General features: G+C 47.2%; 2 protein-coding genes across 5 annotated transcripts in view; one reads left to right on the forward strand and one right to left on the reverse strand.

Annotated features, from left to right (window-relative positions):
- Positions 1 to 5,669, forward strand: part of LOC307019972 (uncharacterized protein) — a 58,293-nt gene extending 52,624 nt beyond the window's left edge. Inside the window, exons 54-64 of the mRNA XM_079651068.1 lie at positions 65 to 118; positions 205 to 258; positions 330 to 383; positions 466 to 483; positions 1,427 to 1,489; positions 1,616 to 1,774; positions 2,401 to 2,548; positions 2,624 to 2,730; positions 2,892 to 2,966; positions 3,036 to 3,575; positions 4,415 to 5,669. Coding sequence (XP_079507194.1) covers positions 65 to 118; positions 205 to 258; positions 330 to 383; positions 466 to 483; positions 1,427 to 1,489; positions 1,616 to 1,774; positions 2,401 to 2,548; positions 2,624 to 2,730; positions 2,892 to 2,966; positions 3,036 to 3,575; positions 4,415 to 4,567 — 1,425 coding nt within the window. The 3' untranslated portion in view covers positions 4,568 to 5,669. The remainder of the gene's footprint in view (positions 1 to 64; positions 119 to 204; positions 259 to 329; positions 384 to 465; positions 484 to 1,426; positions 1,490 to 1,615; positions 1,775 to 2,400; positions 2,549 to 2,623; positions 2,731 to 2,891; positions 2,967 to 3,035; positions 3,576 to 4,414) is intronic.
- Positions 5,670 to 7,353: 1,684 nt separating this feature from the next.
- Positions 7,354 to 12,892, reverse strand: part of LOC307019872 (NACHT, LRR and PYD domains-containing protein 12-like) — a 34,336-nt gene continuing 28,797 nt past the window's right edge. For all 4 annotated transcript variants that reach the window (XM_079650973.1, XM_079650974.1, XM_079650972.1 and 1 more), the window contains one exon: positions 7,354 to 7,606. In XM_079650973.1, the coding sequence (XP_079507099.1) occupies positions 7,599 to 7,606 (8 nt within the window). In that variant the 3' untranslated portion in view covers positions 7,354 to 7,598. The remainder of the gene's footprint in view (positions 7,607 to 12,892) is intronic.

Consider the following 12,892-nt stretch of genomic DNA (forward strand, 5'->3'; position numbering starts at 1 on the left):
CGGCTTGCAAAAATCAGACACAATTACACTGTTGATAATTATTTGTTGACAACTTTATTTACAGGGTCTCCCAGGTGAAATGGGAATATTTGGACTAGTCGGGCCATCTGGGCTAAAGGTTTGTTGAAATATTTGAGGATTAGAATAATTTACATTCCAAAAAATGCTAGATTTCTCGTGCTTTACCACATTGTTACCTTCCAGGGGAATCCTGGTCTGCAGGGGCTGAAGGGTCGGAGAGGCCATAAAGGAAAGCAGGTGAGTTGTTTTTACTTCTCTTTTGAATGTTTTTAGAAGTAATTTAATAATGAACGTACTTATTCTCACAGGGAGAGGCCGGTCCTCGGGGTCCACACGGGCGTAAAGGCATCCTCGGACTCCCTGTACGTTGCTTTGATATTCTGCTCTTTGAGAAAGTTATGAAACACTTCACTAAAGTAACTTCTGTTTTGTTTTTTCTTACAGGGCCAGCTTGGGAAGAAGGTGAGACTTTTTAATGCCTCCATGCAAGCGTGATTTTAGGAAACGCACTGATTAACAAGACCTACAAAGTCATTTGGGTAAAAAAGTCAGAATTCTGATATTTTCAGAATTATAGGAAAAAGTCCTAATTTAGAGATTTTCAGAAAAAAATCGGATTCTTAGAAAATTTCAGAACTTTGAGATTTCCAAGAAAAAGTCAGAAAAAGTCAGCATTTTAAAAAAAAAGTCAGAATTTTGAGATTTTGAGAAAATTCCGAATTTTAAGATTTTCAAAAAATAGTCAGAATTATAGGAAAAAGTCCTAATTTTGAAATGCTCAGAAAAAAATCTGTTTTTTGGAAACATTTCAGAATTTCAGCTGATCACCTGGTGGGAGAGATTTCCAAGAAAAAGTCTGAATTTTCACAGAAAAGTCTGATACTCTGAGAATTTGGGCCAAAAATCTGAATTCAGATTGTTTTAGAAAAAAAGTCAGAATTTTAAGGAAAAATTCTGAATTCTGAAATGTTGATAAAGAGTCAGAATTCTAAAATTTTGAGAAAAAAGTCAACATTTTGACATTTTCAATAAAAGTCAGAAAATAACAGCATTTTTTTAAAAGTCAGAATTTTGAGATTTTCAGAAAGAAATCTGTATTTTAGGAAAAAGTATTTAAAAAAATATATATATATAAACATGATATAAAAAGCAAACTGACAATGCTGTAATCTATGTTTTTTGACTATGAAGGTTTAAGTGTGTTCTTGGACCGGATCTCGTGTCCTGCATCCTGATTTCACTGTTTTCAAATGTTCTTTTGCAACAAAGAATTTTTTTTGAAAGCTCATGCACTCAGCCTGAAATTATTCCAGCCTGAAATTATTTGCACCTACCATGTGTGTGAATAGTGAGATTTGTTGAAATGCATTAGTCGTATCGAAACAGAGTCTGACTGTGTTTACAGGGAATGAAAGGAGTCGAAGGAGGGAGAGGACCAAAGGGAGTGAGAGGCAAGCCAGGACCTCCAGTAAGACATTCACTCATCTAATCATCAGTTCAAACAAAAGAAAGTTAACTGTAACATACTGTGAAGTTTGAAGAGGCATTTCAATTGTAATTTATTGCCATGAGTTTCTCCCCTCTTTCCTCACAGGGGAAGCCAGGAGCACCAGGCATCAAACGCAGGCCTTCACAAAGACGGGGATCGAAGCCTGAACTCAGACCGGGTCGTGAGAGACCCAAAACAGCACGCATTAAAAGATTAATACCTGGAAATGTGCCGCGGTTCAGACTAACACCGGCCCTCCTGAAGGTACAACTGATCGTGGGTTCAAGTGTCCCTCTCAGATAAACTTTATCTACACCTTGTTCCTGATTTGTTTTGTGTCACGGCTTCTGTCCACATAATGCGTAGCAGTTCAGTCAGACAACTCACGTGTTTCTTGATATGTTAGAAAAATGGTCACTGGTCCCCGGCTTGAGCTTGAATCTCAGGATCCATGTATCTGTGATCCTCTCCAGAATGGAAGTAGTCATCACATACAGAGCATCAACTAGTTCCTGAACAGTGTCCTTCACATGCTGATATCCAAGAGAGGGAGTCACACAGTCACAAGATGGAGGAATAGAAAGCAGTATTCAATGTTTACTTCAGATTAGCTCCACGTCAGAAATGAGCATGCTTGTCATATGTCTCTCTCCATAGAGGCTGAATCATCATGTTAATCACATAGCTATCATATGCCTCAAACAGTCCTGATGCTCTTCTAGGTCATCACACATCCTGTCATGTTCACAGCTACAGTTGATACCTTTGTTAGCATGTGGCTCTCATGTTGGAAGAGGACATTCAGTATTTTACCAACATTTTGCATTTTCTATAGTTTTTAATAAGTGTAAGTGTTCCTTCACATCTTCCCTTGACCCCATTAACCCCAGGGGTCCAGGCTGTTGTCCAGGAGATGGTCTGAGGAGGAAGAGGAAGAGGAGGAGGAAGAGGATTCGTTCAGCTGGCCTCAGGGAACCAAAGAGGATCCTGCCACCTCCTGCTACGAGCTGGGACTCATCCACCCTCACCTGAGCGATGGTGAGCCTCTGAATACACTACACTGTTTACTGAATGATTCTGAATGATGGGGCACTAAAGTGGATCATCTCTCAGGTTTCTTTTACATGGACCCCAACCAAGGCTGTCCGCACGACTCTGTGAGGGTTTTCTGTAACTTCACAGCAGGAGGGGCGACCTGCATCGAGCCTCTACCCTCACAGGTACACTCACTTACTCCTACATTCATATGTATCATTATTATAACTTGGAGGGGCGATTTTGTCCCTAAACTACAAAGATCCAATCATAGAAACGGCACAAAATCAAACTGCAGCTAAGGCACAAGGTAGCCAATTGTAATTGTTAATCTCCTGTTCTTTAGATTCAATTAAGTTGGAAATCAAAGAAGAAGAATGCACCTGTCCAATGGCTCAGTCAGCAGCACGCTGGGAACAAGGTAACACATGTTTAATTAATAGAGAAACTTTTGATAAATCTGAAAACTGACCCCTATGTGTCTCTACAGTTTGAGTATGTTGGACTGGATGTGGTTCAGCTGAGGTTCCTGCGGCTGCACAGCCTCTCGTCCTCACAGCTCCTGACGCTCCGCTGCTCAGAGAACAGCTCCAGATCTGCAGGAGACACGTCGTCAGCTGATCACCTGCTGGGAGACACACTGTCAGCTGATCACCTGCTGGGAGACACATCGTCAGCTGATCACCTGCTGGGAGACACACTGTCAGCTGATCACCTGCTGGGAGACACACTGTCAGCTGATCACCTGCTGGGAGACACATCGTCAGCTGATCACCTGCTGGGAGACACATCGTCAGCTGATCACCTGCTGGGAGACACATCGTCAGCTGATCACCTGCTGGGAGACACACCGTCAGCTGATCACCTGCTGGGAGACACACCGTCAGCTGATCACCTGCTGGGAGACACATCGTCAGCTGATCACCTGCTGGGAGACACATCGTCAGCTGATAAAATGCTTCACCTGCTGGGAGACTCCGGCACAGAAATCCCTTCCCACTTCACCTCCGTGTCCAGGAGAGGCTGTGAGGTCAGTATCCTGTTCGCTGTTTAGTACATTAAAATATATATATTTTCAAATTCACCTATTCTGCAAAACCCACTTCTCCATGTCTCTTCTACATCAACATGTGTCCCCTCTTCTCCATGTCTCTTCTACATCAACATGTGTCCCCTCTTCTTCATGTCTCTTCTACATCAACATGTGTCCCCTCTTCTTCATGTCTCTTCTACATCAACATGTGTCCCCTCTTCTTCATGTGTCTTCTACATCAACATGTGTCCCCTCTTCTTCATGTCTCTTCTACATCAACATGTGTCCCCTCTTCTTCATGTCTCTTCTTCATCAACATGTGTCCCCTCTTCCTCATGTCTCTTCTACATCAACATGTGTCCCCTCTTCTTCATGTCTCTTCTTCATCAACATGTGTCCCCTCTTCCTCATGTCTCTTCTACATCAACATGTGTCCCCTCTTCTTCATGTCTCTTCTTCATCAACATGTGTCCCCTCTTCTCCATGTCTCTTCTACATCAACATGTGTCCCCTCTTCTTCATGTCTCTTATACATCAACATGTGTCCCCTCTTCTTCATGTCTCTTCTACATCAACATGTGTCCAAATGTCTCTCAGAGGGGCGTGGGGAGGGGCTCCTTATTTTCATCTAAAGTAACAGACAGAGAATCAGCACTTTGGAAACAGGGCTGAAACAGAGGGGATTATGGGTAATGCTGCAATGATCTGTTTGGTGTTTCAGCCAATCAGAGACAGGCTCTGGATATATCTGAGACCTGTGATATATTGATGAGAAAGAGCATCATAGGGGACCTTTAACTTCCCATCTCCTTCTCTCCTGTCTGATCCTACGTCAGGTGGAGGTGTCTGTGACGGTGCGGGGGGGAACGGAGCTGCATCGAGGTGACATGCAGCTACTTCCTGTCAGAGACGTGGGGGTGGAGCCTACGGTGTTTTCACCAACCGACTCTGAAATCACCGCTGTGCTGGGACCCCTCTGTTTCTTGTGACCTGAGAGGTGTGTGTGTGTGTGTGTGTGTGTGTGTGTGTGTGTGTGTGTGTGTGTGTGTGTGTGTGTGTGTGTGTGTGTGTGTGTGTGTGTGTGTGTGTGTGTGTGTGTGTGTGTGTGTGTGTGTGTGTGTGTGTGTGTGTGTGTGTGTGTGTGTGTGTGTGTGTGTGTGTGTGTTGAATACTGTAAATATCTCATTTCTATAGAAAGCAGGGACATATGGTCTAGATATTTTCTCACAGCTGTTTTTGTGTATATTTATTGAATCTGAAGGAATGTAGAATTATCTTCACTGTTATTAAATATGTGTTAATGAGTAACTGTATTACTTTAAACAGATTTCACGTAGAGTATTTATATCATAACTAGTGTACTCAGTGTCTCATATGTCTCACAGGATGTGCAGCACTTTTTAAAATAAAAACATGACTTTGAACATATGGAATAAAATCAAACCGTTTGAATCTATTTTTATTTTTCACTCAGATTTAAGGTAAAAATGTATATTGTTGATATTTTTTGTGATTGTTAAGCTGTAGCAATATTTGTAATCTTACTATTCTTATAACTTAACATCTTCAGTTATCTGTCTCCGTCCATATGGTCAGGTGATTGATCTAAAACTAGATGCATTAACAACATGTGATAATAACATTCAGATCAGAATCAGAATCCCTTTATTAGTCCCACAGAGGTTACATGTACATTGTTACAGCAGAAAAGAGCCAAAGACAGATTAATGTTAACTAAAGCATGCATACAAATGTATTTAAATGTTTTTTTTATAATTTAAAAAAAGTTACAAAGCCTTTCAGACACTGAAAAACGCCATCATGTGCTTCTTGGTATTGAACATCTTCCTACTCCATGGAAATGTTACTCAATTAAACTCAGCGCAAGTTCCTTCAGGAAGACGCAGCTGCATATAATCAGCTCATCACGGGCGTTCTCTTTAACCTATTATGTTTCACCTCATTCTCCAGCAGCCAATCACAGTGCTGCAGCCACACTTTCAAATGGTTCTCCTCTCTCCTGCAGTCAGCTGTGATTTCAGGTTTTCATGCTGCCGCCCACCTCCTCCCCATCCATCCACCTCCCCATCCGCCTCCTCCTCATCCATCCACCTTCCCATCTGCCTCCTCCCCATCCGCCTCCTCCTCATCCACCCACCTCCCCATCCGCCTCCTCCTCATCCATCCACCTTCCCATCTGCCTCCTCCCCATCCACCTCCTCCCCATCCGCCACCTCCTCATCCACCCACCTCTCCATCCGCCACCTCCCCATCCGCCTCCTCCTCATCCACCCACCTCCCCATCCACCCACCTCTCCATCCGCCACCTCCCCATCCGCCACCTCCTCATCCACCCACCTCCCCATCCGCCACCTCCCCATCCGCCTCCTCCTCATCCATCCACCTCCCCATCCACCCACCTCTCCATCCGCCACCTCCTCATCCACCCACCTCCTCATCCACCCACCTCTCCATCCGCCTCCTCCCCATCCACCCTCCTCCCCATCCGCCACCTCCTCATCCACCCACCTCTCCATCCGCCACCTCCCCATCCGCCTCCTCCTCATCCATCCACCTCCCCATCCACCCACCTCTCCATCCGCCACCTCCTCATCCACCCACCTCCCCATCCGCCTCCTCCTCATCCATCCACCTTCCCATCCGCCTCCTCCTCATCCACCCACCTCCCCATCCGCCACCTCCTCATCCATCCACCTTCCCATCCGCCTCCTCCCCATCCGCCTCCTCCTCATCCACCCACCTCCCCATCCACCCACCTCCCCATCCGCCACCTCCCCATCCACCCACCTTCCCATCCGCCTCCTCCCCATCCGCCTCCTCCCCATCCACCCATCTCCCCATCCGCCTCCTCCTCATCCATCCACCTTCTCATCCGCCTCCTCATCCATCCGCCTCCTCCCCATCTGCCTCCTCCCCATCCACCCATCTCCCCATCCGCCTCCTCCTCATCCATCCGCCTCCTCCCCATCCACCTCCTCCCCATCCGCCTCCTCCCCATCCACCCACCTCCCCATCCGCCACCTCCCCATCCACCCACCTTCCCATCCGCCTCCTCCCCATCCGCCTCCTCCCCATCCACCCATCTCCCCATCCGCCTCCTCCTCATCCATCCACCTTCTCATCCGCCTCCTCATCCATCCGCCTCCTCCCCATCTGCCTCCTCCCCATCCACCCATCTCCCCATCCGCCTCCTCCTCATCCATCCGCCTCCTCCCCATCCACCTCCTCCCCATCCGCCTCCTCCTCATCCATCCGCCTCCTCCCCATCCACCTCCTCCCCATCCGCCCACCTCCCCATCCGCCTCCTCCCCATCCACCCACCCACCTCCCCACCCGCCTTCTCCCCATCCGCCACCTCCCCATCCGCCTCCTCCCCATCCATGAACAGTATGTATTTAACAGTTGATTACCCTGAACTTTAAGTATAATTCAACTGAAAAACCACAAAAAAAAGAAGAATTACATTTTTTTTTTAAATAACATAAATAATCGTTTTATTTTGATTATGTTGTTTTCATAATCGTTGCAAGCTAAAATCGTAATTGCGATTAAAATGCAATTAATTGAGCAGCCCTAGTCTAGACCCCGGGGGGGTTCCCTATATGCTCACGGCTGCATTTCCCCCTTTAGATATAGGATTTCCGGATCGGGGTCTAATCGCCAAAGACTTAACATTTATCATATGCCATGTGTCAATAAATATTCTTTAAACAAAATGAAGTCTCTCCTGATTGAACTGCAGTTAGGTTTATGAAAAAAAAAACGTGTTCGAGCTATTACTGAGTGTAAGGTATTACCGGGAACATGAGTGAAAAATAGTCACGTGTGATTAATGCAGTCGGGGTGATTGACGCAAACATGTCATCCTTTAAAACTGTTCTTCCTCTTCTCCGTAGACGTTCTTCTGACTCTTTCCAAAGATTTGAGGGACAGAAATGTCAGGAAACGAACCAAAGGCAGGATTACGGGGCTGAATGCCTGATGGTTAACAATATCCCCTCATGGACCTGGAAGATAAACAGAGAAATACTCTAGTTATATAACCAACAATCACTTTAAACAGAGATCTCTTAAAACATGAATAATAAGTTAGACACAAGTTCAATGTGATGTCACAGAGATATTCATATTCCTCAGCTTTCCCAGTGGTGGGTTTATTTATTTAAAATATATCATTTGTAACATTTCCTTATTCAAATGTCAAAAAACGATTACCCTACGGTATTTACACATTCTTTCTGAGTAGCGTACATCCAATACCTGTTCTTTCACACAAGTGAAAAGCTAGCATCAGGCTATAAAGGAGCTACATCACAGCCAATGAGGAGATGAGTTTCTCCGTGATCAGCGTGACGACGTTATTATGAATTTAGCCACTCGTTAGAACCGCCTGTTTAAAGACACTCTTTGAGCTTTATATTATTTAATAGCTTTATATTATTTAATAGTTAAACATTTATTTTCTTGCTGTTTTTGTGGATAGTGAAGGTATTATTATTTAGTGTCGTTATGGAAGTGAGTTAAAGTAGTTTTTATGCTTTCATTTTGAAGGCATGTTTGGGCACTGGGTGATTAGCGCACCTGGTGTGATTGTATATATTGGAGACTGTTACAAACTCAGGCACTTAGGAGATAGAACCCAATTGCAAGACCCGGGAGATAGAGGTAAAGTATTTGTTGGATACTTTATTTTCCAAAACAGCAAAAATGAACAAAAAGGTAAACACCAAAACTCTAGTCGAGATGGCAAAAAACAGAGAACAAAAAATGAAAGCGCTCACGCAGTGAGGAATCAAAAACCTTTCAAGAGTACCAGGAGCATAGACCTTACCATGACAATAGACAAGAGGAACTGACACTGGGAGACAGGGCAATTTAAACACAGGGTAACAAGACACAGGTGGGAACAATCAGGGGCGGGGCTGACACTGATGAGCACAGGAGACACACAAGGAGTGACAGGTGAAAACAATCAGGAAATTAGACACACCAGGGAAACTAACGAGCGACAGGAAAACACAGGGAAAAAAGACCAGACAATATGCAAGGAGGAAAACATGACAAGGAGAACGGAAAAACACCCACTACCACACACACAAACTTAAAACCGTGACAGAACCCCCCCCTCAAGGGACGGATTCTAGACGTCCAAAACAAATCCAAAATCCAAAAGGGTGGGTGGAGGGGGTCCGGAGGACGGGTCCGGAACGACAACCCAGAGGCAAAACACAGTCCGAAGAAGGGGTCTCGGGCGGACAGCCCGGGGGCAAGGCAGAGTTCGAGGAGGGGGTCCCGGGCGGACGGCCCGGGGGCAAGGCAGAGTTCGAGGAGGGGTGAAGACCAAAGCGGGCGAACTCAGGGGACGGGACATAGGGTTGGCAGGACCCCCGGCAGAAGAGTATTCTGCGGGACCTCCAACGGCACAGGACATGGGGTTGGCAGGACCCCCGGCAGAAGAGTAGTCTGCGGGACCTCCAACGGCTCAGGACATGGGGTTGGCAGGACCCCCGGCAGAAGAGTAGTCTGCGGGACCTCCAACGGCTCAGGACATGGGGTTGGCAGGACCCCCAGCGGAACCTCCAATGGCACTTGAGTAGGGACTTGAGTGGGAACTCGAGAGAGGGCTTGAGAGGGAACTCGAGAGGAAACTTGAGAGTTGACTTGAGAGGGATCTCGAGAGGGAACTTGAACGGAGACTCAAGAGGAGACTCGAGAGGAGACTCGAGAGAGGGCTTGAGAGGGAACTCGAGAGGTGACTTGAGGGATTTCGAGAGGGAACTTGAACGGAGACTCGAGAGGGGACTCGAGAGGAGACTCGAGAGAGGGCTTGAGAGGGAACTCAAGAGGTGACTTGAGAGTGGACTCGATAGGGAACTTGAGAGGAAAATCGAGAGAGGGCTTGAGAGGGAACTTGAGAGGAGACTTGAGAGGGAACTTGAGAGGGAACTTGAGAGTTGACTTGAGAGATGACTTGAGAGGGATCTTGAGAGGGAACTTGAACGGAGACTTGAGAGGGGACTTGAGAAGGGACTCGAGAGGAGACTCGAGAGGGAACTCGAAAGGATACTTGAAGGAACTCGAGAGGAGACTTGAGAGGTGACTTGAGAGGGGACTCGGGTAGGAACTTGAGAGGAGACTTGAGAGGGGACTTGAGAGGAACACGGGAGGATACTTGAGAGGGAACTCGAGAAGAGACTTGAGAGTTGACTCGAGAGGGAAATCGAGAGAGGGCTTGAGAGGGAACTTAAGAGGAGACTTGAGAGATGACTTGAGAGGGATCTTGAATGGAGACTTGAGAGGGGACTTGAGAAGGGACTCGAGAGGAGACTCGAGAGGGAACTCGAAAGGATACTTGAGAGGGAACTCGAGAGGAGACTTGAGAGGTGACTTGAGAGGGGACTCGGGTAGGAACTTGAGAGGAGACTTGAGAGGGGACTTGAGAGGGAACACGGGAGGATACTTGAGAGGGAACTCGAGAGGAGACTTGAGAGGTGACTTGAGAGGAGACTTGAGAGGGGACCTGAGAGGGAACTCGAGAGGGGACTTGAGAGGATACTTGAGAGGATACTGGAGAGGGGACTTGAGAGGGAACACGGGAGGATACTTGAGAGGATACTTGAGAGGATACTGGAGAGGGGACTCGGGTAAGAACTTGAGAGGGGACCTGAGAGGGAACTTGAGAGGGAACTCGAGAGGGAACTCGAGAGGGAACTTGAGAGGGGACTTGAGAGGGAACACGGGAGGATACTTGAGAGGGGACTTGAGAGGGAACACGGGAGGATACTTGAGAGGATACTTGAGAGGATACTGGAGAGGGGACTCGGGTAAGAACTTGAGAGGGGACCTGAGAGGGAACTTGAGAGGGAACTCGAGAGGGAACTCGAGAGGGAACTTGAGAGGGAACTCGAGAGGGTAATCGAGAGAGGGCTTGAGAGGGAACTCGAGAGGAGACTCGAGAGGATACTTGAGAGGGGACTCGGGTAGGAACTTGAGAGGGAACTCGAGAGGATACTTGAGAGTGGACTTGAGAGGAGACTCGAGAGGGAACTCGAGAGGATACTTGACAGGGAACTCAAGAGGAGACTTGAGAGGGGACTTGAGTAGGAACTTGAGAGGTGACTTGAGAGGGAACTCGAAAGGGGACTTGAGAAGTGTCTTGAAAGGGGACTCGAGAGGTTACTTGAGAGGTGACTTGAGAGGGCTCTCAAGAGGTGACTTGAGAGGGAACTCGAGAGGAGACTTGAGAGGGAACTCGAGAGGAGACTTGAGAGGGAACTCGAGAAGGAACTTGAGAGTTGACTTGTAAGGAGACTTGAGACGGTCGGTACGCCGACAGGACACGGGGAGCTGGCGTCGGCTGGAGAGTCAACAGGAGACGAGGTGCTGGAGTTGGCCAGTACACCGACAGGAAACGGGGAGCTGGCGTTGGCTGGAGAGCCAGCAGGAGACGAGGTGCTGAAGTCGGGACCATGGCTGCTGGGCCCGGTACTTGAACCGGAATCATGGCTGGAAGTGGAGCAGGAACAACGACTGTATGGGCCGGTTCTGGAGCAGGGACCATGGCTGCCTGGGCCGATTCTGGTGCAAGGACCATGGTTGCTGGGGCGGGCACTGGAGCCGGAACCATGGCCTTGTGGGCCGGTTCTGGAGCCGGAACAATGGCTGTGTGGGCCGGCACTGGAACCGGAACCACTGCAGCACGGGCTGGAATCTTGGTCTTGCGTCTCCTAGAGATTCTTTGGAGAATCCGTGGGCCTCCCAAGGCCTGATCATACCCCAAGAAAGGGTTAGATGCTTCGGACAAGTCCTTAGGACAACTTGCGAAAAGTTGTAGCCACTCAGGCAACATGTTCCTGAGCCAGGGCTTGCAAGCAACCTCCTGACGTGCCTCCTTCAACGCAGCCTCTTTACCGCGTCTAGATGAGGGGCCATTCCACGTATAAAAGATGTACTCCAGAGAGTACCCAAGACGCTCCGCCTGCAGCATCAAAAAAGCCGAGTCCGCTGGGTCCATAATGGTCAGTTCGTTCTGTTACGAACTCAGGCACTTAGGAGATAGGACCCAATTGCAAGACCCGGGAGACAGAGGTAAAGTATTTGTTGGATACTTTATTTTCCAAAACAGCAAAAATTAACAAAAAGGTAAACACCAAAACTCTAGTCGAGATGACAAAAAACAGAGAACAAAAAATGAAAGCGCTCACGCAGTGAGGAATCAAAAACCTTTCAAGAGTACCAGGAGCATAGACAAGACGAACTGACACTGAACACTGGGAGACAGGGGAATTTAAACACAGGGTAACAAGACACAGGTGGGAACAATCAGGGGCGGGGCTGACACTGATGAGCACAGGAGACACACAAGGAGTGACAGGTGAAAACAATCAGGAAATTAGACACACCAGGGAAACTAACGACCGACAGGAAAACACAGGGAAAAAAGACCAGACAATATGCAGGGAGGAAAACATGACAAGGAGAACGGAAAAACACCCACTACCAGACACACAAACTTAAAACCGTGACAGAGACAGGTGGAGGTGGGAGTAGAGCACTAGTAGGCATGTGTTTTTTTGACACAACGAATATTGAGTCCGGCGCACTTCCTGGGGGCTTGGGTGATACAAGCCACAAGGAAAAGCCATAAAAAAGGGCTGAAGGAAAGGAATCGATAGGAAAGCTGTCCATAGTACTTTTGTCAATGATATTGGATCATGGAAATAAATGCACAAACGGAGATTCTTGTCTGGAGTTGGATCATTATTTCAGGCGTCAAACCAAATACACATTTGACTCGAAGACAAAGGAACAGGAAGTGCAGAAATGCTGAGTCATTTCAGGGTTATAGGGTTTGTTCCCGCGTCCCTGCTCGCTGCCATGGACGCGGGAAAGGGGGGTGCTGAGGGGGCTGCAGCACCCTCAACTCTGACTGACCTCCCGCGTCCCTGCTCGTTGCCATCAGTGTGTGAATAAGAAGTCAAACATATAAGGCTGCTGTTATTTTGCAGCTTACAGAATGAATGAGACATTTGATTGGTGTATTGGTATTCACACAGATTCCATTCAATCACTATATTTAATTTCACTTTTCAAGGGATATTCTACGCATCCTTTGTTTGTGGGACAGTATCAGACCCAAACGCAGTTCTTGAGCAAAACGTTTCAATCTGTTAAACTGTCAGTGGAAACAAAACATTTAAGTTTTATGGGTTTATTTTAACAATGTGATCGCATGATTCCTTCAGGTATTATTGCAGATCTGCTGGAAGCTAGCTAGCTAACCTTGTCCTTTC

Source organism: Notothenia rossii, assembly GCF_949606895.1.
Source record: "Notothenia rossii genome assembly, chromosome: 1".
Classification (NCBI taxonomy): domain Eukaryota; kingdom Metazoa; phylum Chordata; class Actinopteri; order Perciformes; family Nototheniidae; genus Notothenia; species Notothenia rossii.